Source organism: Delphinus delphis, chromosome X, assembly GCF_949987515.2.
Source record: "Delphinus delphis chromosome X, mDelDel1.2, whole genome shotgun sequence".
In the NCBI taxonomy this organism is placed as follows: Eukaryota; Metazoa; Chordata; class Mammalia; order Artiodactyla; family Delphinidae; genus Delphinus; species Delphinus delphis.
In genome coordinates, this window is record NC_082704.1 from 2,650,976 (window position 1) to 2,674,542 (window position 23,567).

Below are 23,567 nucleotides of genomic sequence, written 5' to 3' on the forward strand. Positions count from 1 at the left end.
CCCTTTTGTTTAGGCCCTTTGAGAGATGTATACTCTTTTCTCCTGAGTTCCTCTGCTCCTGTCCATTTACTAGGCTGAGACTTCTTAGGGAAGTATCATGCTAGAATTTCTGTCTCACAAAAGGGGGAAGTAATTCTAGAAATTGACAGCAGTCATCAAAGTAACTCACCAGATGAATTACGTGACCCTTTGGCATCTTTTATTTTTCATCTCTGATGATAATAAAATAGATTCTGGAAACACTGATCATTTATCCCTCTTGAATCAGCTACCACTTTCTTTATGGGTAAAATCTCCACCTGATGTTAGCAAAATTCACAGCACACCTCCCATCAAAATTAAAATAGACCCCTCAAAACCTCTTCTCAGAATTAACCAATATCCTATAAGTAAAGAATTCCACGAAGGCATAGAGACCATAATAGAAGCTTACAAGGCTCAAGGCCTCATTATTATCCCTTGTTCTAGCCCCTGGAACACTCCCATTTTACCAGTGAGAAAACTTAAGGGCTGAGGGTGGAGGTTTGTCCAGGATCTCCCAGCAATAAACTACACTGTTATCCCTTGACACCCTGTTGTTCCTAAGCCTCATACATTACTAGCATACATTCCTACCAGAAGTAAATTCTTTACTATAATCGATTTATGCAGTGCATTCTTCAGTGTTCCAGTTGATGAAGCTAGCCGATACCTATTTGCCTTCACTGGGAAAGAGAAACAATTCACCCGGACAGTAACACCTCAGGGTTTCACTGAGAGTCCTTATTTCTCACAGATCCTGAAGGCTGACCTGGATGATATGCACTTCCTTAGAGGATCTACTTCATTGCACTACGTGGATGATTTGCTTCTTTATTCTCCTTCTCAAGCCTCCTCACAGGAAGACGCCATCCACTTGTAAAGCTTTTAGCCTTAAAGGTACATAAGGTGCCAGAGAAAAATTACAGTTTGCCCAGTTTGATATTTAGGCCATCTCATATCAGAACAAGGGTCACACCTAGATCCAGCTAGACTTCATGGTGTCCTAAGCTTCCTCAAACCCCAAACTAAGCACCAACTGTGAGGTTTTCACAGGCTGGTCGGTTATTGCCGAAATTGAATTCCAGATTTCTCTCTTACGGTCAAACCTCTGGATGTTTTACTAAACAGTAACAACCCCGACACAATTTTATGGGATGAACTGGATGGCACAGCCTTCAAAGCCTTAGAGTCTGATGAATCCACCTGCCCTTGGCCATCCCAATTACCAGATCCCCTTTTTTCCTTGTTTTACATGAAAAGGAAGGGAATGCCCTTGGGGAACTCACCCCCAAAACATGGGATGACCATTAACCCACAGCAAGTGGACCCTGAGTCACAGGGATACACCCCTTGCCTTAGAGCCATCACAGTCACTGCAATACTTTTACCTGTCAGTTTAGCTATTATTAAGATTCCGGGGCTTTTTCTGAACTTGACTCTCTGGAAGCTAAGAGAAATCAGCTTGCTGATATTTCTGCAAGGACTGCTGCCGTTCAAGGGACCAACAGCAGCCAAACCTCTGTCATGGTTCAAAGGGATATTTTCCCAAATGATAATTTAGAAAAACTGGCTAGAGAAGCCCCAAAATTGGCCTCAGAAAAGGAAAGACAAGATTGGAAATTCAACAGTTGTTGGTTTGATAAAAAGAGAAAGCTCTGGGTTTGGACCAAATAATGACCCAGTCCTACTGGAGACTCTAAAATTCCCACTTCTCACCACTGTACATGGATTAAATAACTGGCCTGATAACAAAATGATAAGTCTTCATGCACCAATATTGGTGGAGAAACATCAATAAGGTCACAAAAAGGGCCTACACCTCACTTATCCCACTTGTTCTAAGTCCAACCCAGGGAAGTCTGTTCGTACTGCTCCTGGACATTTTAAACTGCCTAACGGACCATTCGAGGTCTGGCAAATGGATTTCACACAACTTTCTCCATCTGATGGATATAAACATGTTTTAGGCATGGTCTGTATGTTTTCACACTGGACTAAAGCCTTCCCTTGAAGATAGGCTACTCCTATCTCGGTGGCGTATGTTCTTTTGGAAAAGATTATCCTTACCTGGAAAACTCCTCTTGAACTTCATAGTGATTGGAGAACCCATTTTACTGGCCAGGTGCTTTGACAAGTCTGTGCTGTTTGGCTGGTTTTACAACACTTTCACTGTGCTTACCACCTTCCATCTTTTGGTTTAGTCCAATGCACTAATAGCATTATTAAGACTCAATTGGCAAAATATGCAGAGGCTCTCTAAATACCTGGCCACAAGCACTGCTGCTGGTCTTTCTAAATCTCACATCCATCCCTTTTGGAAATATAAACTCTCACCCTTTGAGATAGTCACAGGACACCCAATGCACTTGGCTCTTGCTTCTTCTAACTCACAATGGATAAAAGGAGAGAGATTCCAAAATTGCAAAGGCCTAGTTGTTTCCATTAAAAATATCCATGTTTTGTTCAAGCAATCGTTTTACCATGCACCTTTGGGAAATGAAGATCTTAAGCGTTATACTTTGCAATGTGGAGATTTTATCTATTAGAAAAGACAACTCCAGAAGAACTTTCTTCAGCCTTGCTGGAAAGGCCTCTATGAAGTACTGCTAACCAACCCTTGTGCCACCAGACTGAAAGGAACAGACTCTTGGATTCACGTGACACACCTAAAGAAAACATCAAACCCTGACTGAACGTGCACATCATCTGGTGACCTGAAAGTAAAGATTTACCAGAACTGAAGTATACAACATCTGATGTCACAGCTTTCCCAAGATATCCAGACCAGGCCTGTTGGAAATTTGTTGCCAAACCTTTCATGATGGCATAAGGCTTTGGATGATCTTCAATATCTATGATCTTGATAACATATGGACTTCAGATAAAAAGCGTCTGAGAGTTCTCCCTCTTACCCATCTTTATTACTCAAATGTTAATAGGTTTAACATTACTAATAAATTAATGTGTCCACTCTGTGCACTTTCCCTCTGACGTGAGACACTACACCCAGGAAAGGTCCTTCCTGACGTTGAGGGACAAAAAGTAGCTGAAACTAAAAAAAATGACTCTTGATCAGCAATGCTTTCAGAGAATGTAAAAACTTAATAAACAGAAGTCTCAGTTAAATAGAACTGGGAGACCAGAAAGGAGACCTGTCATGCCCTGTGACAATAACAGAGCCTAACAGGAAGAGAAAGACTCCTTTTATTTCCTGGCACGGACTCAGCCAATGAGAAGCCATGGACTATGTTTACTATGGCCTCCCAACTTCCTTTTCCTCTCTAGAAATGTGCTCCCCTTTCCTTGATATGCAGGGACTTGCATGTGGCTAGTCATGGTTGCAGACCCTGAATTGCAATTCAGTGCTGATCCCAAATAAACACATCTTTGCTGGAGAAGCATCTGGCAGTCTATTTGTTTTAGATCAACACAAGGATATAGTCATTGAATATACTCAATAATGTAGTCATTGCATATAACTGAGAATAACATTCATATGAAAAAATACAAATTATTTGAATATATAAGGGCCCAGCCTGTGAGCCAAAACTGGCAGCAGCTTGGTTTTGTACGAGGTAAGAATGATGTTTACTTTTTAAAAAGGTTGTAAAACAAACAAAGAATATGCTATAGAGACTTTATGTAGTCTATAGAGCCTAAAATATTTACTATCTGGTCCCTTTCAGAAAAATGTTTTCAATCTTTGAAATACAATCTGGAAGAGTATTTCTTAAGACATGCTTTTTGATGAATCAATAAATTTGGGTAAATTTTTTACATTGGTCATTCTATGGATTATTTTTGGATAAATTAATTTTTGGCAATTTGGCCACTGGACAAATTGACCATTTAGCAGAAAGCTTTTTAAGAACGTGTTTTTGACGAATTCACCTGGAGCTGGTCATGACTTCTCCCAAATGAAAGACACTGAATAAACATATCACAATTTCAAAAAACACAAGTAGGTAAAAGATTTCTTTCCCCCCCAATGACTATGGAAGCCAGTGAAAAACTCAAGAGTCCCATCAAAGAAGCCCCGTCTATTCTCACTTGGGAAAGATCTTGAAGGATCTGAAATTGTTAAAGATTATAGTTTCCTGCTAACAAACAGACAACAAATCTACCCTCCCTTTAAAAAAAAAACATTTTAGCATTTGAATATATAAACACTTTCTGAGTGGCTGCTTCCGGAAATATTTTTAGATTAAATGATCATTTTCAGTCTCAAAAAGTTTTTCTTTCTTTCTTTTTTTGATGGGAGGGGCAAAATATGATATTTTATTCAGATATTCTGAATAGAAGGAGTGTATTATCTGAATCTACCAGACTCTTCTTCAGTAGAGAAATTCATACTGTTCACTATCAGATATTAAAGGCTCTGGCAGCTTTTAGGTTCAAGCTCTGGCAAAAAGAATATGCATTTTCTGACCCATTACTCCAGGGTCAAAAAGGGTAGAGCAGGAGAATGTTTGGGGTGTGTGTGTGTGTGTGTGTGTGTGTGTGTGTGTGTGTGTGTTGGGGGATAGGCAGAAAATGAAATAAGATGGCTTGGGAAATACTCGGCTCTTCTCTCAGACTCCCTACTATGAGCACCACATCCCTCACTGCTCCCTGACCAAAAAGTGCAGAGAGGATTGGTGCCCATTAGAGGATGACATCAGGTCTGCAAGCCAAATGTACTTTACCAATAGCACCTTCTATTCTTCCTGCTCAAGCCATGGACATAGATTCCTGAGGCTTTAAAAATCGTACTGTTTGTGTGTGCTGATACATATCTGATCCGAAGCTAATATATCTAAGCTGATATATAACTGAACTTATATAGAATAGTCCAGATGGTTTTACATATTAGATTATGAAGATTTAAAACAAAATGCTGAGTTTAAACTATTTAAAATATGGAGCCGCTTTTAAAATTATCTGGTAGGTAATTACTTTTATCACACAGCTAAGAAAACTCAATCCCTGTCTTAGTTATATGTTAATAGACTTGCTTTAAAACACTACTCATACACAACTAAAAAGGAACAAAACTCAAATGCTCCAACCCTCATATATTTCGATGTTTTACAAAGGATGGAGTCCAAATGGGAAAGTTTCCACCCGAGGCTTACTCCATCCATTTCATAGAAAACATCACTCTCTAAAGGGCCAGTTTGAACTTCTTTAATGTGCTTTTTTGGTTACGCCAGTTTTCCACAAACACATCAAAAGAGGAAAAACATCTAATGGCACTCAGTGGTATTTCCTCACCAGAATGGAAAAACAAGAAATGCATAACATTCATAACACTTTGAAAGTAATACAAATCATCAACACGGTAAGAATCCTAGTCTCATGTCCCCTGTACCTCAAAGGGCAAGTAATCTACGATGGGAAGTGTTCTGATGCCAAAGAATCAAGAGAAAACAGACAAACACCAATCAAACAAAAACCCTATTGCTATGAAAATAATGGTAGGCCATCAATTACCAAAATATTTTTTTGCAAGATTGTATCATCTTGAAAAGAATATTGCTGTTATTGGCCTCTTCTGAACAGTGTAGAAATATTAAGCAAATAAGAAGGCACCTTTAGAATCTGATTAGTGTTCTGTGGTCTGCTCCTCTTTCAAATGTAGAGAAGGTGACATATAGTGTTGGTTGGTGAGTCACTGGAGCATGCCTGGAACCCAGCCTGGATGCCAGCTGCTAACACTAAAGACATTCATAGGCAGAATGAATGTCAAGGCTACACAGTTCTCCATCATATATTTGTGGAAAATTCATTCCAGGAGAAATTCATAAATCAGACTAGAGACTATACTAAGCACTGTGTGGTAAGATATAAAGAGAGTTTGCTCTGTTCCCACTAACTAATAAGCCTTTTAGGCCAAGCCTTTCAGTAGAGGACAGAGCGTTCTATACGGATGCATCTCCTACTCCAAGAGACCAAAGTATTTGAAAGACTAGAACTGACAGCTCAGATGTGTTTTTATAGCTCATCTGCTACCATATTTACTTGCAGATGTCATTATTTTCATATTATCAAATATTTGATGATCAAAAATTTTGATCTACTATCAAATATTTCTTCCAGCGTGAAATGTTCTAAAAACTTTTTTAGAAATTGAAGTTCATCGGGGCTTCCCTGGTGGCGCAGTGGTTAAGAATCCGCCTGGCAGTGCAGAGGACGTGGGTTCGAGCCCTGATCCGGGAAGATCCCACATGCCGTGGAGCAATTAAGCCTGTGTGCCACAACTACCGAGCCTGCGCTCTAGAGCCCGCGAGCCACAACGACTGAGCCCACGTGCCACAACTACTGAGCCCATGTGCCACAACTACTGAGGCTCACACACCTAGAGCCTGTGCTCTGCAACAAGAGAAGCCACCGCAGTGAGAAGCCCACGCACCACACCGAAGAGTAGCCCCCGCTCGCCGCAACTAGAGAAAGCCCACGTGCAGCAACGAAGACCCAACACAGTCAAAAATAAATTAATTAATTAAAAAAAATTGAAGTTCATCACTGTTCAGTCAAGATGACTCCCTTGACACAGCACTTCAAAGGAAGGAAACGCACATAACATTTCTACATCTCAAAACAGAGCAGGACCAACTTCTTTTTAATACAGCCAGTGGCTCCAGAGGGCCGGGCCTGGGGACATATGTTCATGGTAAGGTTTTGCCAAACAGCCTTGTTTTATTTGGCATCCCAATCTTCCTACTTTAAAATCCACTCTCTCAGTCATTTCTCAAAGGTGACCTTCCGTGTGTTTCTTCTGTCACTTTTATAGGACTAGTACTGAGCCGGTTGTGGAAATAAAGCAACAGAAATCAGTCAAGTCCCAACATACGTTAAAGAAAAAAAACTTTTTATGTGTCTTTGCTGCTTATTAAAGCACTGGTGGCCTAAGTGTTGGTTGTGTAGATATGAGATACGACTTTAAATTGGGCCTTCTTTTCCTTTTTCATCCTGCAAATTAGACCCCTTAGCTTCTAGTGGCCAGGTGGACACACAGCCTATCACACGCTTGTCTCCTAGAAATCAGAAAGTGAGTTAACTGGAGAAGATGACCTATTCTCTGAACTGAGGGAGACACAAGCTGAATGTAATTTGGATACTTCCCTCTTGGAGCTTTTGATTCTCTAGAAGAAGAGCTAAGCCAGTCCCTGTGATTGCAAGGCAAAGTGGAGAGTGTCAGTAGGAAAGTAGAAAGTAGAGAGGGGAGAGCTCTTCCAACCTGGGTGGCAGGAAGGACTTCTGAGAGGAGGAATGAACTGGTTCCTGAATGGTGAGGAGGGTGTGAGCATACAAAACACAGAGGGAAAAGACATTTTAGTCCATGCAGAAAACAAGAATGGAGGTACAGTGAAAGGGGTTCGATGGCATTTCCATGGAACGGTGACTTTATTATCGTTTCTGGTTTACTTGTCCATCTCCACACCAGGCAGTAAGTTTTGAGGGCAGGCACAGTGCTGGACACTGAGAATGCAGCCTTGTGGAGTTTATAGTTTCATGGGGAATCCAGACAATGAACGAATAGTCCAAAGATAACTATACATTTACAAATTGCAAGAAGCATGACGAAGGAAAAGGGCAGGGTGCCATGGGAAGAGAACTCAAGATGGACCTAGGAGAGCATCATGCCAACCACGTGACAGCAGAGTTGAAGAGTGTTTCAGGTTGAGGACCTAAGCATGTGCACAGGCACTGCATTGGAAAAGAGCTTGGAGAATTCACAGAGGACAAGAGGCCAGTGCATCTGGAGCAGGATAGATAAGAGGGAGTGTGGCACAAAATGAGATCTGAGGACTAGACAGGCATGAGAGCAGCATATCTTACAGATCATACAAAAGGACTGTGGATTTTCTTCTAAGAGCGAGGGGAAACCATTGAAAGTTTTTGAGTAGAAGAGGGACAAGATCGTATTTCAACAAATGGTTTTGGAACAATCGGACATCCATATGCTAAAAAATATGAACTTCAACCTAAAACTCACACTTTATAAAAATATGAATGCAAAATGGATCATAGACCCAAACATAAAACTACAAAACTTTTAGAAAAAAAAGGAGAAAATCTATGTGACCTTCGCTTTGGCAGTTAATTCTTAGACATGGCACCATGACATGGCAGAATCCATCCCCTTCAAAATTAAAAACTTTGGTTGTGCAAAAGAACACAGTTAATAGAATGAAAAAAGAAGCTACAGACCAGAGAAAGTACTCGCACATTAAATATCTGACAAAAGACTTGTATCCAGAATACGCAAAGAATTCTCAAAACTCAATAATAAGAAAACAAACAACATAATTTTGAAAATAGGCAAGACATTTGAACATTCAAATGATGAAAAGATACTCAACATCTTTAGTCATTAGTGGAATGCGAGTTAGTGTTTTTGTTTCTTTGTTTGTCTGTTTGGCCACTCCGTGTGGCATACAATATCTTAATTCCCCGACCAGGGATCAAACCCGTGCCCCCTGCAGTGGAAGCGTGGAGTCTTAACCACTGGACTGCCAGGGAAGTCCTGGAATGCAAGTTAAAAGCATAATTCAATACCCTGAAAAAGTGAAATAAAAACGTACATCCACACCAAAAACTCGTCCACGAATGTTTACAGCAGCTTTATTAATAAATGCCAAAACCCATCAACAACTCTCATGTCCCTCAACAGGTGAATGACTAAACTGTGAGACATCCATACAACAAAATGCCACTCAACAATACACAGTTATTGATGCAACAACTCAGACGAATCTCAAAGGAATTATGCTAAGGGAAAGAAGCCAATCTTGAAAGATTATATACTGTATGACTCTATATGATATTCTCAAAAAGACAAAACTATAGGGCTGCAGAATAAATTAGTGGTTGACAGGGGTTAAGGGTGAGGTGAGATAGGACTGACTATAAAGGGACAGCACGAGGAACTTTTGGAGGTGTGATGGAACTGGTCCTTATCTTGACTACGTTCATGGTTACACAAATCGATGCATGTGTTAGAAAACATAGAACTGTACACCAAGAGAAAACAGATCAATTTTACTGTATAATTGAACAAATGTGTTTAATAACTTAAAAATGAAAATATGTGTCCACAAACATACTTGTAAAAGAATGTTCATTACAGCTTTATTCACGGTAACCACAAACTAGACATAAATGTTCATTGAAAGAAAAGTGCCTAACAAATTGTAGTCTATCCATAGAATAGAATATTCCTCAGCAACAAAAGGGAATGAGCTACTGATACATGTGACACGATGCATCTCAGGGACATTATGCCGAGTTTAAAAGGGCAGACTCAACAGACTATATATTATATGGTTCCATTTTTATGACGTTCTAGTAAAGGAAAATTTAATCTATGGTTAAAAACATCAGAACAGGAGTTGCCTCTAAGTGCGGGGATAACAGGGAAGGGGTACAAAACAGCTATCTAGTGTGTTGAAAATACTGTATGTCTTGATAGGAATGTGGGTCCCATGGGTTCATGCATTTGTCAAATATACTTAAGATCTGTGCCTTTCATTATGTGTAAATTTCACCTTAAAAAATGTAAGTAATATGAACTTAATTGAGGAGGTTTGCTTTTCACAATGACATGACATGGCAACCCTACAATTACTCTCTGTGCATTCCTGATTTGAGCAAATAAGTAAATATATGGAGGATAATGAGCCCAGGCCTCTCTGACTAGTGGAGAAGAGTGTTGCAAAAGTGGAAACGGGAAGACTGGAATGAGCCTTGTAGTGTTGGCTCAGGATTGGAGGTATCGGTATGAAGTCATGGCGTGTTATTATTTGATACAGACACATACACAAAGGTATACATACATACAGATGGGTAGATGTGGAAATAAATATAGATATAGATCTTTATGCCTATGTATACAGTATGTGTATTGTGTGTGTATTTGTTTCCCAGTTCAAAAAGCACCTATAAGCAGTAGCAAATCAGTAACAATGAGTACAAGTAGCACCGAGAGTTTCTAAATAGCTGCCCTTAAGGAAGCCAGGATTCCCCTTCGACTAAGTCTTAGAGAACAAGCTGATTTCATGGCTGAGGTGGAGACAGTACAAAACGAACCTGGAACATCACACAGTGCCAGAAAGGAAGGAATGCTCCAAGAATGGTGTGAAGTATCAAAATGACACAAGAGCCAGACTGAAGGGGCTGTCACTGGTCGATGCTAGGACAATCAGAGCATTGAAATAAATAATAATAGCAAAAGATTAAAATCCACTGAATAGACAAATGAATAAATAATGAATGAATGAATCAGGCAGAGGGGAGGAGAGAGAGAGAAAGAAGAGAAGGGAGAAAAGGGGGTGAGGGGAGGAGAGGAGACGGGAGAGACAGGAAAGGGAGGGCAGAAGTGGGACAGAGGGGGAAGGGAAGGAGAGAATAATGATAAAGCAAATGGGACAAAATGTAAACAGTTGTGAGTAAAGGAGGATGCATATGGTAGTTCCTGTCAGATTCAAATAAAAAGTTAAAAAAATATTTAATGGAGCTAAAGCAAAAGAATATCCTGGGATTTAAAAAAAGGTAACGCATTAGGAGTTTGAGTAATATATACACACTACTGTATAGAAAATATATAACCAACAAGGACCTACTGTATAGCAGAGGGAACTCTACTCAGTATACTGTAATAACCTATAATGAAAAAGAAGCTGAAAAAGAATATATACCTATATATGCATAACTGAATCACTTTGCTGTACACCTGAAACTAACACAACCTTGTAAATCAACTATACTTCAATTTAAAAAAAAGGTAAAGCAAAAAGTATTAAGTTGAAAGAGAGCAGGATCCTATCTCACTTCCTCAGGTACCTAATACACAGCCTGACATCTTCATTACAGGATGACAAATGCATACCATCAGGAAAACATATATTACATTGTTAATTGTATGAGTAGAACAAGCAGCTGCCAGCCTATTTCTCCAGAACTACTTTTCCTAAATAGGCTAATACTCAGATCATTCAACCCAGGTTTCTCTAAACTTTGATATTTATTAGATTTCTTTTCATTAGGGTCTAAACCCTCACTGATTTCAGGGTTGCTTCCATGAGTTTGGAGCACAAAACTTACTTTGAGCTTTTCAAAAAATACTAAGATTGAGGGACTTCCCTGGTGGCACAGTGGTTAATAATCCGCCTGCCGATGCAGGGGACACGGGTTCGTGCCCTGGTCTGGGAAGATCCCACATGCCGCAGAGCGGCTGGGCCCGTGTGCCACAACTACTGAGCCTGCGCTCTAGAGCCCATGAGCCACAACTACTGAGCCCGCGTGCCTAGAGCCTGTGCTCTGCAACAAGAGAAGCCACCGCAATGAGAAGCCCGCGCACCGCAACGAAGAGTAGTCCCCGCTCGCCGCAACTACAGAAAGCCCACGCGCAGCAACGAAGACCCAACGCAGCCAAAAATAAATAAATAAATGAATAAATAAGTAAAAATATTAACATTGAAACTGCTCTTATCAATCATAAATCTAATAAGACTGTCTAATGATTTTATGCTTTTAGATGATCAAAATAATTTGTTATGTAGTTGAAGATGGGATACCAGTTGGCTAGAGGTCAGAGAAACACGATGAAATCTAAAACCCAGAATCCTGAGACTGCACCCCTTCTTCTGTCTTTTGTTTTATGTCTGCCCTTCTTAAGGACCAGACCCTGAACATAACAATAGGACAAGTTAAATAGCTTAGGGGCTATTTCCTTTGACACCAGGCTGCTGGAAAGCCCCAACTCCTTTCCTTATCTGTTAGCCTGCCTCCCAGGTGGGTGTGAGGGCCCAGAATCATCTGACTGCATGCGGCCTCCAAGCTGAGAATTCCATCACCTTTAGACTGGGTCACACCTCCTCCACCCAGAGAGGAGGCATAGACACTTTTCATGGAACAATTTGGGTGTTAATAAATACAGAACCGTCTCATAAGGATGGAGGTTTAAAGATGCTGGCTTGAAACAGAAAAGGAGAACAACCTTAAATTAACAGAAAAGTAGTAAGAGTATTGAAGAAATCACCAAACATAGACTTCAAATCATGTCCGTAAGCCGGGTTTACAGGTAGCCCTTTGCACTTAATAATGTCTTTATAGCTCAGTAAGGATTAAGTAGTTTTTTTGGTTTTTTGTTTGTTTGCTTTTTTGGCCACACGGCTTATGGGATCTTAGTTCCCCGCCCAGGGATTGAACCCGGGCCCTTGGCAGTGAAAACATGGAGTCCTAACCACTGGAGCACCAGGGAATTCCCAGGATTGAGTACAGTTTTAAATTTTAACTATTCAAACAAGAACTGTAACTATTCTATAATTTGGAAGTACTTCCTAACTGATAATAACTTGACGTTGTATAGTATTTTACAAAGCATATGGTTTTCATTTACTTATCAAAACAGATAGACCTCATTAGACTTAATGAGGCTTCTCTAAGATCACACAGCCTGTAATTGGCCAAGCTAAGAAAAAAACAAAAACAAATATTGTAGCTTTAAAAATCCCAACCCCATGTTTGGTTAATGGTGGATGACTAACAAGGCTGTCTCCGGGCTGCTCCACCAGTGCAGGGGCGAGCTGGTGTGCTCCCAGTTCCTCCCGGAAAGCAGCTCTCACCGGCTTGGCTGGAGTCCTCTCCAAGTTCTGTGGGTTCTAATCCTCCAATCCTCTCTGCCCCCCTCTCCTACTAGTCGTCCACTGCTGAGCCTGCTCCAGACACACTGGCTTCTCAAACATACCCAATGTGCTCCTGCCTCAGGGACTTTGCATCTGCTCTTCCTTCTGTCTGGAATATTTCCTCCCAAATCCACAAGGCTTGCTCCTCCACTCCTTTCAGGTGTTAACTAAAAAGTCACCTTCTTGTCGAGGCCTTAGCTGGCCACCCTATCTATTATGTTGACCATTGGAAATTGCCAATGTCATACCATCTCTTAAACAAAAAAAAAGTCAATTGCATATGGCAAAACCTAATACAATTTAATTTCCCCTACAACCTTCCCTATCTCTCTTCAATGTTTAATATTTTCCTTCGGTCCTCCTCACCATCTAACCTATTTTGGTCTATTGATTGATTTTCTTTCTCCTCCACTAGAATATAAGCTTCCCAGGAAGATAAGGATTTTTGTTCACTGCTGTATCCTCAGAGCCTAGAACAGAAACTCCCACATAGTAGGTGCTAAATATTTGCTGTATGAATAAGTTTCATTGGGCTGGAGTGATGAGACTGGGCAAGCTAAATATCTAGTGCTAGAGAAACCAAACCAAATGGCGTGTGATACAATGAGATACAGGGCCCTCCCCCTGGTCGAGATGACGCAGACATACGGGATGAAGTCAGTACAGAATAGTACCAAGGATCCGTACAACAAAACCTTACTAATGAGGACCACTGTGCATCTTTGCAAAATTCTCCTCACACTTTTGTACAGATAACTCTTCTCTGAAACAAGCTGAAAGGGGAATTAGCCAGGAACATTCTTTGCAGTGCAGTTGCTGATAGGTGGAGACTACCCCCCGGGGGACCAACTCTGTAGCAGTTTCTAAAGACTGCAAACAAAGGTAAGAGCTACTAGAACTGTCGGAAATACCTGCCATTTGATTTTCCAGTATTGTCTGCTCTACCTTTGGGTGAAAAGATACTATCTTTGTAAAAAGTGTTAGGGCTAATCAGTGTGATCGCCTTTCCTACTAATTCTTCTCTCTCCCTACATTTAAGATGAAATTAAAGAAAAAAAAGTTTTCTCACAGTAACATCCCCAATCAAGTACTTCCCAAAGACTTCTTGAGTTTTCTCCTTGGAATCCCATACCAGCCACAGCTCCTGAAACTGATGTCCTAAGAGAAACGAGCCCAGGATAATCTGGGTCCCAATTCCAGCTCTACTGCTTAACCAACTGCATGACTTTGGGAAAATCATACATCCTCTGCAACTGCACTTTCTCATCTTTACAATGGGTCTAAAATCTATGTTGTTGATTTGTGGAGAGTAAGTCAATAAACATGAAATCGCATCATGAAGAATAAAGTACAGGATGCATTTCTATTAAGATGATGCTATGACAGAACTCTGGGCCTCACTTACACATACAAACTAAGAGTAGCTCGCTGCTTCCTCTAACTCTAGCAGTAGGAAGATGGGAAAGGACTCCATAGTATTCAATTCTGTGCCTGCCCGTCACCAACTCTGAAGTGTTCCTTACTTCTTTCTATGTTCAAGCAAGACCTGCTACTCCAGTGCATCTGTAGCTCTAATGGAAAATCCAGCTGCTGAGTCCCTCTCCTGAAATGAAAGGTTCTTTAGCCTCAAATCTGAAACATGCAAGGACAGGACATCCTACATGGAAACAGACCCTTTCTTTTAAACATTTTAACTTCCCCTCTTTGTGTTTCTTTCATAGGCACAGACAAAGCTTTCAAGCCTCTTAGCAGGATGCTGCTTCCCTTTCAAAGAGCATTGAGAATTACCAAGGAAATTTCCAGAAGCATCTGGGGAGCTCTAGGTCCCTATGACCTTTGTGCCTGATTACTTTTTTAACCATCCCTCAGACTGTAAAATGGGAGCCAGGTTATCAATGACTGCTCAGGGTGCCTACAAACTAATGTCCAACATGCCACAATCTCTTCTTCTTGTTATCTGAAAATATCCTGAAGACAAAGAGTAAGTCTATGAAAAACAATAATGCAATACTGGTTTGCACTGAGCTATAACAATACTGCACTATGTTTGCGAGGTCTCATGGCATGGAATGGATTACCATTTTGATAGGATCAATCAATCAGTCCCTGAGCAGATGTTCATTTCTGCCTGCTCAATGTCAAGGTCTGTGCTAGACAGGGATGAGGCTGACGGGCCCTCCTTTATAGACCTCAGACAGCGGCCATGGTGTTGAGGAGAGCAGAGGGATGTAAGAGGGAAGAGAAGGGAGCTGGAATTAAACAGAATTTTCTTCATCAAATCCATCAGTTGTTTCCTAAGTGTCATTTTTCCATGTTACTGTCTACATGATAAACAATCCATTGCCTAATATTTGAAGAAACTAGGACTATTTTATGAAAGTACTAAAATATATAAAACTGTAGTGCATTCACCCAATAATGATAATTTCTTACTATATTAGAAAGGATATGATTTTAAGCCTTAAGAAAACACTTTTCTTGTATTGTGTGAAGACCAAGTGGCACAGATGTAGTAACTGGCTCTTTTCTGCATCAGAATATTTTTCATCCAATTAAGTTCTACTTAAAAATAAAATGTAGGTCTCCTCTGTCTCTGAACTCTCACTCTCTGAAGATTTGCCATAATTACCTGCTAATTTACACAAAATTCACTACACAAACCTACTAAACAAATCTGTTTTAGGTTGCATGCAAGAATATGTTTAAGTCATGTACTCCTGGGTGAAAAGGATATGGTAGGCTGCTATTGTACCTCAGGTATTCTCACAGAATAGTGCCTAGAGTTCACGCTGCTTAAACACGTTATGTTTTATAGATGTCTCTCTCTCACCTTATTCAGTAAAAGGTCTTCTAATAAAGCAGAGGAACTAATAAGGGAAATGGGTAAGCCTAAGAGGCCCAAAGAAGCGCACACACTACAAGAACCATTGGGAATGATAAAGCACATTAAGAGAGCTGAATGGCTATTAGTCTTAAGCTTGGTGGTGCACATGTCCCTAACTCCTATGAACCACAAATACAATGGTGAATATTTACAAGAAATTGAGATTCTGCATAAAACATCTCGCTGGGGCAAGTGAGTGTGATGGTGGCACGAGCAGACATGTGACACTCAACACACAATTACAAACTCGGTCTCGTGTTAGCAAGAGCTGTAGAGCACCCAGCAAAGGGAATGCAAACAGACTGCCACCTCAAGCTCTGTTTTGCATCCCATGGCTCTGTGTGTAGCTTCAGACAACGGTTCTTAGCCAAACACCTCTGAGCTCTCCTGCCAGGAAGGGAAGATTCTCCCCTGTTCCTCAGATCCAAACACAGATGAACCTCAGACATTTCCTGTTTAACTCATTTCTTCACCAGCTCTTTCTTCCTTACCTCATCCCCCCACCAACGAGTAACAGACAGCACAGCCTCCAGCTTCCTCCTCCCACCAGACCTCACACAAACGCGCCTTCAATCAGAAGAAGCCTCTCAAAACATCATCTAGTTTATTTTATTTTGCTAAGTATTACTGGCATCTAGTGCTCATCTTTAATGTACTGTTTTGTTATTTATTTACATATCCATGTACACTGTAATACAGAAGGAAAATGTAATCCATTCTCAATATTCTACACTGAGCAGTGTCTACTATTATGGCTTACTACATACAAAATACCTACTAATGAGTTTATCAAATATGCAATGACTAGATAGTACTACAAGTAATTTCTATTCTGTAGAAATTCTTGGTAGATTATTAAATAGTTGTATTAAGGGGTTTTAGTGATACCTAGCAAGTTGGCATTTTCCTGTGGGTTAGGAATGAATTTTTGTTTTTCCCACTCAAAATGATGGAATTACTCACTTTGTTCTGTGAAAATTTGTTAACAAACAAATGTTAAAGAATAGATTAGATTCACAAAAAAGAGGGACACCTGCATAATTAATAGCAGTTACCACAATGCTTATTTGTTCTTCTACCATTTAAAGTGTTTCAAGAAAAGGAAGCAATCAAGTCTGTTTGTAAACGTATTGTCTTAATTTGAAAGTAATTAAATGTCTGCATCAATTAAGGTTGCTCTATTTATTGCTTTATTTCTTTTATAGAAAGCCAATCACTTGAATTTATATTCAGTTAGAAAAATATGAATTATACTAGCTGGAAAAGGAAATTCAAACTAGTAGATTGCTCATCTGGATTCAGTTGTTTGTTTTTTTAATTTTCATTTTGGTGGAAAAATATTCATAGTGATTTGTCTTGTTTCAGTTTTGTTTGATGAAACTGTGCCGCAGGTCTCCATTACTCATGGCAACATTAGCCTCTCACCTGTGGTCCACAGGTAGATGTTCCTCTTCCGAATCTGGGGCCAGCAGAACATCTTCACCAGACTCCTTTACAGTGAAAAGGTCCTGCAGAAAAAGTGGCATTTTAGATAATTGAAATGTACTTATAGAGTAAAAATACCTGACATATTTGTGTAGGATGTAGTAAATTTGAAAATCCAACTCATCTGTATACCAGTGTGAGAAAGGCACTTGATTTTACAGATGTGAAAACTGAGGATTCTAGAGATAGAATGATTTGGTCAAGCAAGTACAGCTAGTACATGCAGGATCAAAGTAGGTCCATTTCAAAGTTGAACTCTTGAGTTCACTTCCCTTCCACTGTTACACAGCCACCCTGTGAACAAAACCTTCCTCCAAAAAGCCCTCTTTTCTCACAAGATTTGTTCTCTAAAATGACCACTAGTATAGAACAAATATCCCAGAAACCCAGAGAAAAACTGGCATAGATCACAAATAGAGATCCCTGTGCTAAGAGGGGGCCTAGAGTGAGGGTGGTGTGTCAAATGAAATTTTTCTTTCTCAGAGGAGGAAGATTTGGGGGGTGACCCTCTAGATGGGATATCTGCCTTCTCATGGCAGATATGAGAGCTCAAATCCCAGAGAGCTGCCGGAGAGGGATACTGAGTGGGGCCATCAGACCCAGCAACTTCCTTCAGTTGCTTTTCTCTCGACCAATTTTCTCACTGTCTTAAATTTGGAAAAATGATGACATAGATCACTATTCTACAATTGAATGTAAAGGGGTCCTTCACAGCTTCTGAAATGTGGTCAGTTAAAGCCCAGATTTTAAACTTGAGAGGAAAAGTAAAGCAGGTCTTTTGCCCTCTCTGGATCGTAATGATAACAATAATAATGATAATAATGACAATGATCATGACTGTAAGGGCTCATATTTACTGAGTGCTTACCTGATAAGAGGATAAGAGGTGCTGTCTTATTTGTACTTCACAACGACCCTCAAGGAGGTGCTATTATCGCCACTTATAGAAAAAGAAACTGAGGCTAAAAGATGTAAGTGACTTAGGTAAGGTCCTGTAGCTAGTAAGGAAGGATGTGAAACCTGGATCCAGAGGCCTCTCTTGTAAGGCAGTTGAATGCGTTGTATGTTACAACATCATCACAATATTAACATGGCTCAAACAGACCTTTTGATTTTGTCCCCATGCCCTCCACCTCATCTGCCCAATCCACACTGTCCCAGTCTTGTTCAAGTCAGTCGGTGGCACTTCCATCCACTGAGCTACTCGGGCCTAAAAGCTGAGTCATCCTTGAGTCATTTCTCTGTCTTCTCCCATCCACTTCCAATGCATCGGCAAGGACTTAGGGCTCTACCTCCAAAATGTCACCCAAATCGGTGAGCTTCTATCTGTGTTACTGCAGTCCTAGTCCAATCCCTATCAATCACCTCTCACACAGCTCCACCTGCTTCCATTCTTGTTCCCCTGTACTCCATTCCCAGCCAGGAGCCAACCTGATCTTTTAAAAACAAATCAGATCATGCCATCCTCCTACTTTCCACTCAAAGCTGTACATAATCTGGCCCCTGCCTACCTCTTGTATCTTATTTTCTACTACTCCTTCCCTCTTTCACCTTTTTCTAGTCACATGATGGTCCTTGTTTCCTGGAACTCTCCAAGCTAGTTACTACCTCATGACTTTTACAGCTGCTGAACCCTCTACCTGAATTGCCTTCCTGTCTTCACTGGGTTGGCACCTTATCATCATTCGTGGTCTCTGTTCAAAAGACAGGTCATCAGAGAGAGACCTTCCCTGACCACTCTGCTGAACTCCCTACCCACACCAGTCATTAGCACAAGATTCTGTTTTAACATCTCCATGACACTTATCAATATTACTTGTCTATTGCCTGTTTCCCCAGTACCTAGCACAGTACCTGGCACATAGTAGGTGCTTACTAAGTATGTTACTTAGTGAATAATTCATTAGCCTGAATTGATCAGATGAATTCCAAGGACTGATTTTTCTTTTTAGAGACAGAAACTGTGAGTTCTCTATTAGGAAGATACTAAGTGAGCACTGGACGAGCAGGAGAGCTGCCTCAAAACTCACCTGGTGAGAGAAGCCTTTCTTTATCCACCTGCCAAAATGGTCACTTCTCTTACTATGTCCCAACCCCCAGCCCCTGTATACCTGTTTAATATTATATCAAAACAATTTGTCAATGAGTGTGCATCTCTTCTGGGTATGTCCAGATCTCCACTCAGATGTTCAACTTCTGAAACACAGGAGCTGATCTTTTCTCATTCACGTATCCTAACACAACCCTCTGCACACATCAGGTGCTTTAGCAGTGCTGTGCAGTGGCTGAGAGACCAAAGGGGACATGTCCCTTTAAAGGAAGCCCACATGGCCACAATGGGGGAAGCACACACACAACATACTCACCATTAGAATTTGAATCCTGAGAACACAAGCGGTCCCCACCAGACAAAACCGATCCTCCAAAGAAAGATTTCTGGCAGACAACTCACCAGACAGGCTGGGGAAGAAGCTACGGAAGAACACCACAGGCTCTAAGGGAGACAGAGACACACACGTGACAATCTAATAGAAAAGTGGGGCGATTACACAAGAGGATGGGCACCTGCCGTATCAGTGAGCCGTTTGCCAACCCACTGACAATTTTCAGAATTCCGAACCACCAATTTTTTCTGTCTTCCTTCCCAGTCACCCTCCCCACCCTGATCTCCACCAAAACATGAAGTAATTACTGAGAAATAATTATGAGTTCAGGGTGATCGTCAGTCTTCTGTTCTTACCCTGTGAATGGACATTTTAGTCTCCAAAATAGTTCAGCTCCCCTTCTTTACACAGACCATGTGGGTATCAAAAATGTGTGTATAATTTGTGTGTGCATGTAGTCAAGTTTTTTTAAAGGTATTTGACCTTTGGTTTCCAAAGGCACGTGACAAAGATATCGGAGGACCATGTGTGAGCTAACTTTCATTATTTATTTACCCATTCATTCATTTGTTGTATCTTTAGACCTCAGTGGCAAAGAACTGAGTTAATTATATTCTTAGTTCATGGCATATTATGAACACAGATAAAATTCCCACTCTTGTTTTTACTTTTTTCTTTTCTCTGTCCCTTTCCCACCCACAGGTACCCACTGTCATCTACCACATTTAATATATAACTTTGTAAAATGTGTAGTCTGGTTCTATGTACTATATGCTTTTACAATTTACAAAAGTGGCATTGTGCTATAGATCTCATTCTGTTTGTCAATCAACAATACGGTTTTAAGGTCTAACCATGTTGTACTATGTATATCTACAGTTCGTTGCTTTTGACTACTACAAAGTTTTCCATATTGTGTATTTCCCCAGATTTTACTTGTCCATTTCCCTAATGATGCACACCTAGGCTGTGCATCATTCCTCCCTCCTACCATGAACAACACTATGACATACATAGAACATGTCCCCTTAGACACAGATCTCTCTGAGACTTCGCCTCTGCGATATTTCCACCCAGCGATAGGATTGCTGAGTTACAAGATAATTGACTTCAGTTCACTCTGTTTTCCAGGATGGCTTCATGAGTTTACATTCCTCTCGACACCGTATTAGTGTTTTCATTTCTCACATCCTCACCAATATTTGGTATTATTCACACTCCTAATTGTTTACATTTTGATGCGTGTACAGTGCTACTCATTGGTCTCTGAATTTTTCATTCTTTGCTTACTAGTGAGTTGGAGCATCTTTTCACATATTTGCTGGGCTATTTACCTTTGATTCAAGCCCTAGATCTTTTAATGGCCCCAAATCAGTGTTTATGTTAATTTATCAGCTTGTGGTTCCTGAAGCCTTAAAAATTACAAATTCAGATCCCATATCCACATGTAAGACACACAGATTTGGGTTTTGATTTCCTGTAAATGACACATTTTTTTCCATTCAAACTCTGAGAGAGATAACAAGCTTACTCTTCCTCTAGGCCAGTGGACAGAATTTTACTGATCATTTTAAGTCTCTAGGTTTTATGTGTTGGTCCTTGAATGAGTGTTAGAACTCCAGACCCCAGCCAATGGAGCCAATGTATGACTTAAGACTCACTTAGGCCCAGCACAAAATCAGCTCCCTCTTATCACTAGGTCTCATACTTTATCCTTTAATTTCTAGCACCCATGGATTTCCCTTTCTTTTAAGATTGGCTATGCAATAAACTTCTTAGATTATGTTTTAACAATAATTTCCTTGTTTTTGTAGAAGGAAAGAGCCATCCTTATCAGATCAGTCCACCATGTTACCATATGACCCCACCTTGTAAATTTTGCTATTACTTTTTTAAAAGTCTAATTAATGTCTGTGGTCCATCAAAACCTGTGATCATAGGGGTAGGAGAGAGTGTGAGAGTACCAACAGTAGAAAGGCATTTATATTACCAATGAAGGGCTGCATAATTCATGAACTTCATCTAGATAAGATTAAAAACTGTTTTTCTTACCATTAGAAATAAATTTTACACTCAGGATGAATTTCACACATTCATAAGCAGGGCTGCTATCATGTTCAGCACCTCCTCTTTTTAAATGACAGCAAAAATCAATATGTTTTTCTGCTAAAAGAAAACAGATACAAAACGTGCTTACATTTGTACTTATCTATATTCTGTAGGATTCTTTCATATGATTATTGTCTTATTTAGACTAGATTTTACAAAAATATTATTTTCTTTTCATGAACATTACCACTTGCACAGTTATCTATGTTGTATCTGTAGAGTGGGGTATCAGCTAGAACATAATTTATAGAACACTAATACAATTATACAAAAGCTGAAATAATCAGGGTTCATGATTAAGAACAAGATTTAATAGAGGAGAGATTTTTTAATACTAGAAATATAATTTGTGAAATGTCTATATTATTCCTCTAAGTGATTGTTATCTGTCTCTTAAAATCTAAGAACTTACTATTTGAAACAAATAGTCTGTACCTGAGCTTGACAAAGGAAGTTTGACAGAAATCTTTTGGTAGACTTCATGTTTCTCTTCATCAGGCAGAAGGCTTAATAAATTTTTACCCATGATGTCATCCTGAAGAAGGAAAGAGGGAATAAATTTTGTTATTTGTACTACTATATTTACTTCCTCTGTCTCCTTACTTAAGCTTATCATCTGGGAGGGAGATGCAAGAGGGAAGAGATATGGGAACATATGTATATGTATAGCTGATTCACTTTGTTATAAAGCAGAAACTAACACACCATTGTAAAGCAATTATACTCCAATAAAGATGTAAAAAAAAAAGACTATGTATTATATGATTCCATTTACAGAAAATGTCCAGAATAGGCAAATCCATACAGACAGAAAGTTGATGTTAAAAAAAGTAATAAATAAATAATAAAATAAAATAAAATAAAAAGCTTATCATCTGCCCCACGTCAGCCATCTTACAGTCAGACCTGTTAGACTTCTAAAGTCTAAAGTCCCAATTCACATTACCCCGTTCTATGACCATCACCACCTACCTTTCCAGTGCACTCATGCAAGTACCCCACCTCTCCAACAATTATCCCACCCACTGAGACCTCCAGTCCATTCACATCCCATTTTCACTGAACATTATCTCCTTCAAATTGTCACATCCCTCGTTACCCAGTTCAGATGCCATAGTCGATCATTCTAATCACTGCCATGAGCTCTTATTTGCCTGGGAAAGTCCCAACTCTGCTTAATTTCAACTCTTCAGCTACCCTGTACCTTCCCCCAAGCAACTGAATGTGTATGGAGAAAACCCCACACCCATACTGTGTATTATTTTAAATGGGCACTCAGCTCTGCCTAGAAATCATTCCACATTTCCCTAGATAATTCACTCTTCTACTCTTCAATATGACTATTTCTTGCCTTCTCCTCCTTCAAACCTGCGAAACCGTCCCCTCCGCTGCCACCCTCCTCATATTCAGCTGGGATCTCATTTCTTATTTCAATTAAAAACAAAGGGAGAAGGAAATGTCAGTATCTCCCTGCACCAAATCTTACCGACCTATCTGCTCCTGTGGCCAGAGACCTGCTTTCTCTCCTATTGCACCAAATAAGCTCCTACCTAAGTCTACTGCACTGTCCTTCATCCTCTCTTGACTATTCAAGGACATCATTTCAGAAATTCTCCCCCTATCCCCCACATCTTCAAGCTTTCCCTTTCTGCTGGGTCTTTCCCTTAGCACACAAATGCTAAATCAGAGATGTTATAATGTCTGTCATCTTAAAAACAGAAACAACACAAAAATCCAAAATCTTCCTTGACACTACATCCTCTCCTCCATCTCTAACTAACTTCTCTGGTCCACTTTAGAACAAAAATCATTGAAAGGAACTATACTTGATGTCTCTCATTTCTTCACCTCTCACTCTCCCTTAAAACCACACTAATCAGATTTTTATCCTAACCACTCCACTTTTCTGGTTACCAGTGATGTCCATATCACCAAATTCAATAGTCAATTTCAACCCTCATCTTGCCTAACATCTCAGCATTTGATACAACTGACCTCTCCTTCATGCTTGAAATA

At 40.0% G+C, this 23,567-nt stretch overlaps 1 protein-coding gene across 1 annotated transcript in view; it reads right to left on the bottom strand.

The window, feature by feature from the left end:
- PASD1 (PAS domain containing repressor 1) overlaps positions 1 to 21,506 on the bottom strand; it is a 51,820-nt gene extending 30,314 nt beyond the window's left edge. The window contains exons 1-3 of the mRNA XM_060002207.1: positions 21,495 to 21,506; positions 19,425 to 19,552; positions 16,999 to 17,081 (exon numbers count right to left, since the gene is read on the bottom strand). Coding sequence (XP_059858190.1) covers positions 16,999 to 17,081; positions 19,425 to 19,427 — 86 coding nt within the window. The 5' untranslated portion in view covers positions 19,428 to 19,552; positions 21,495 to 21,506. The remainder of the gene's footprint in view (positions 1 to 16,998; positions 17,082 to 19,424; positions 19,553 to 21,494) is intronic.
- Positions 21,507 to 23,567: the final 2,061 nt, after the last annotated feature.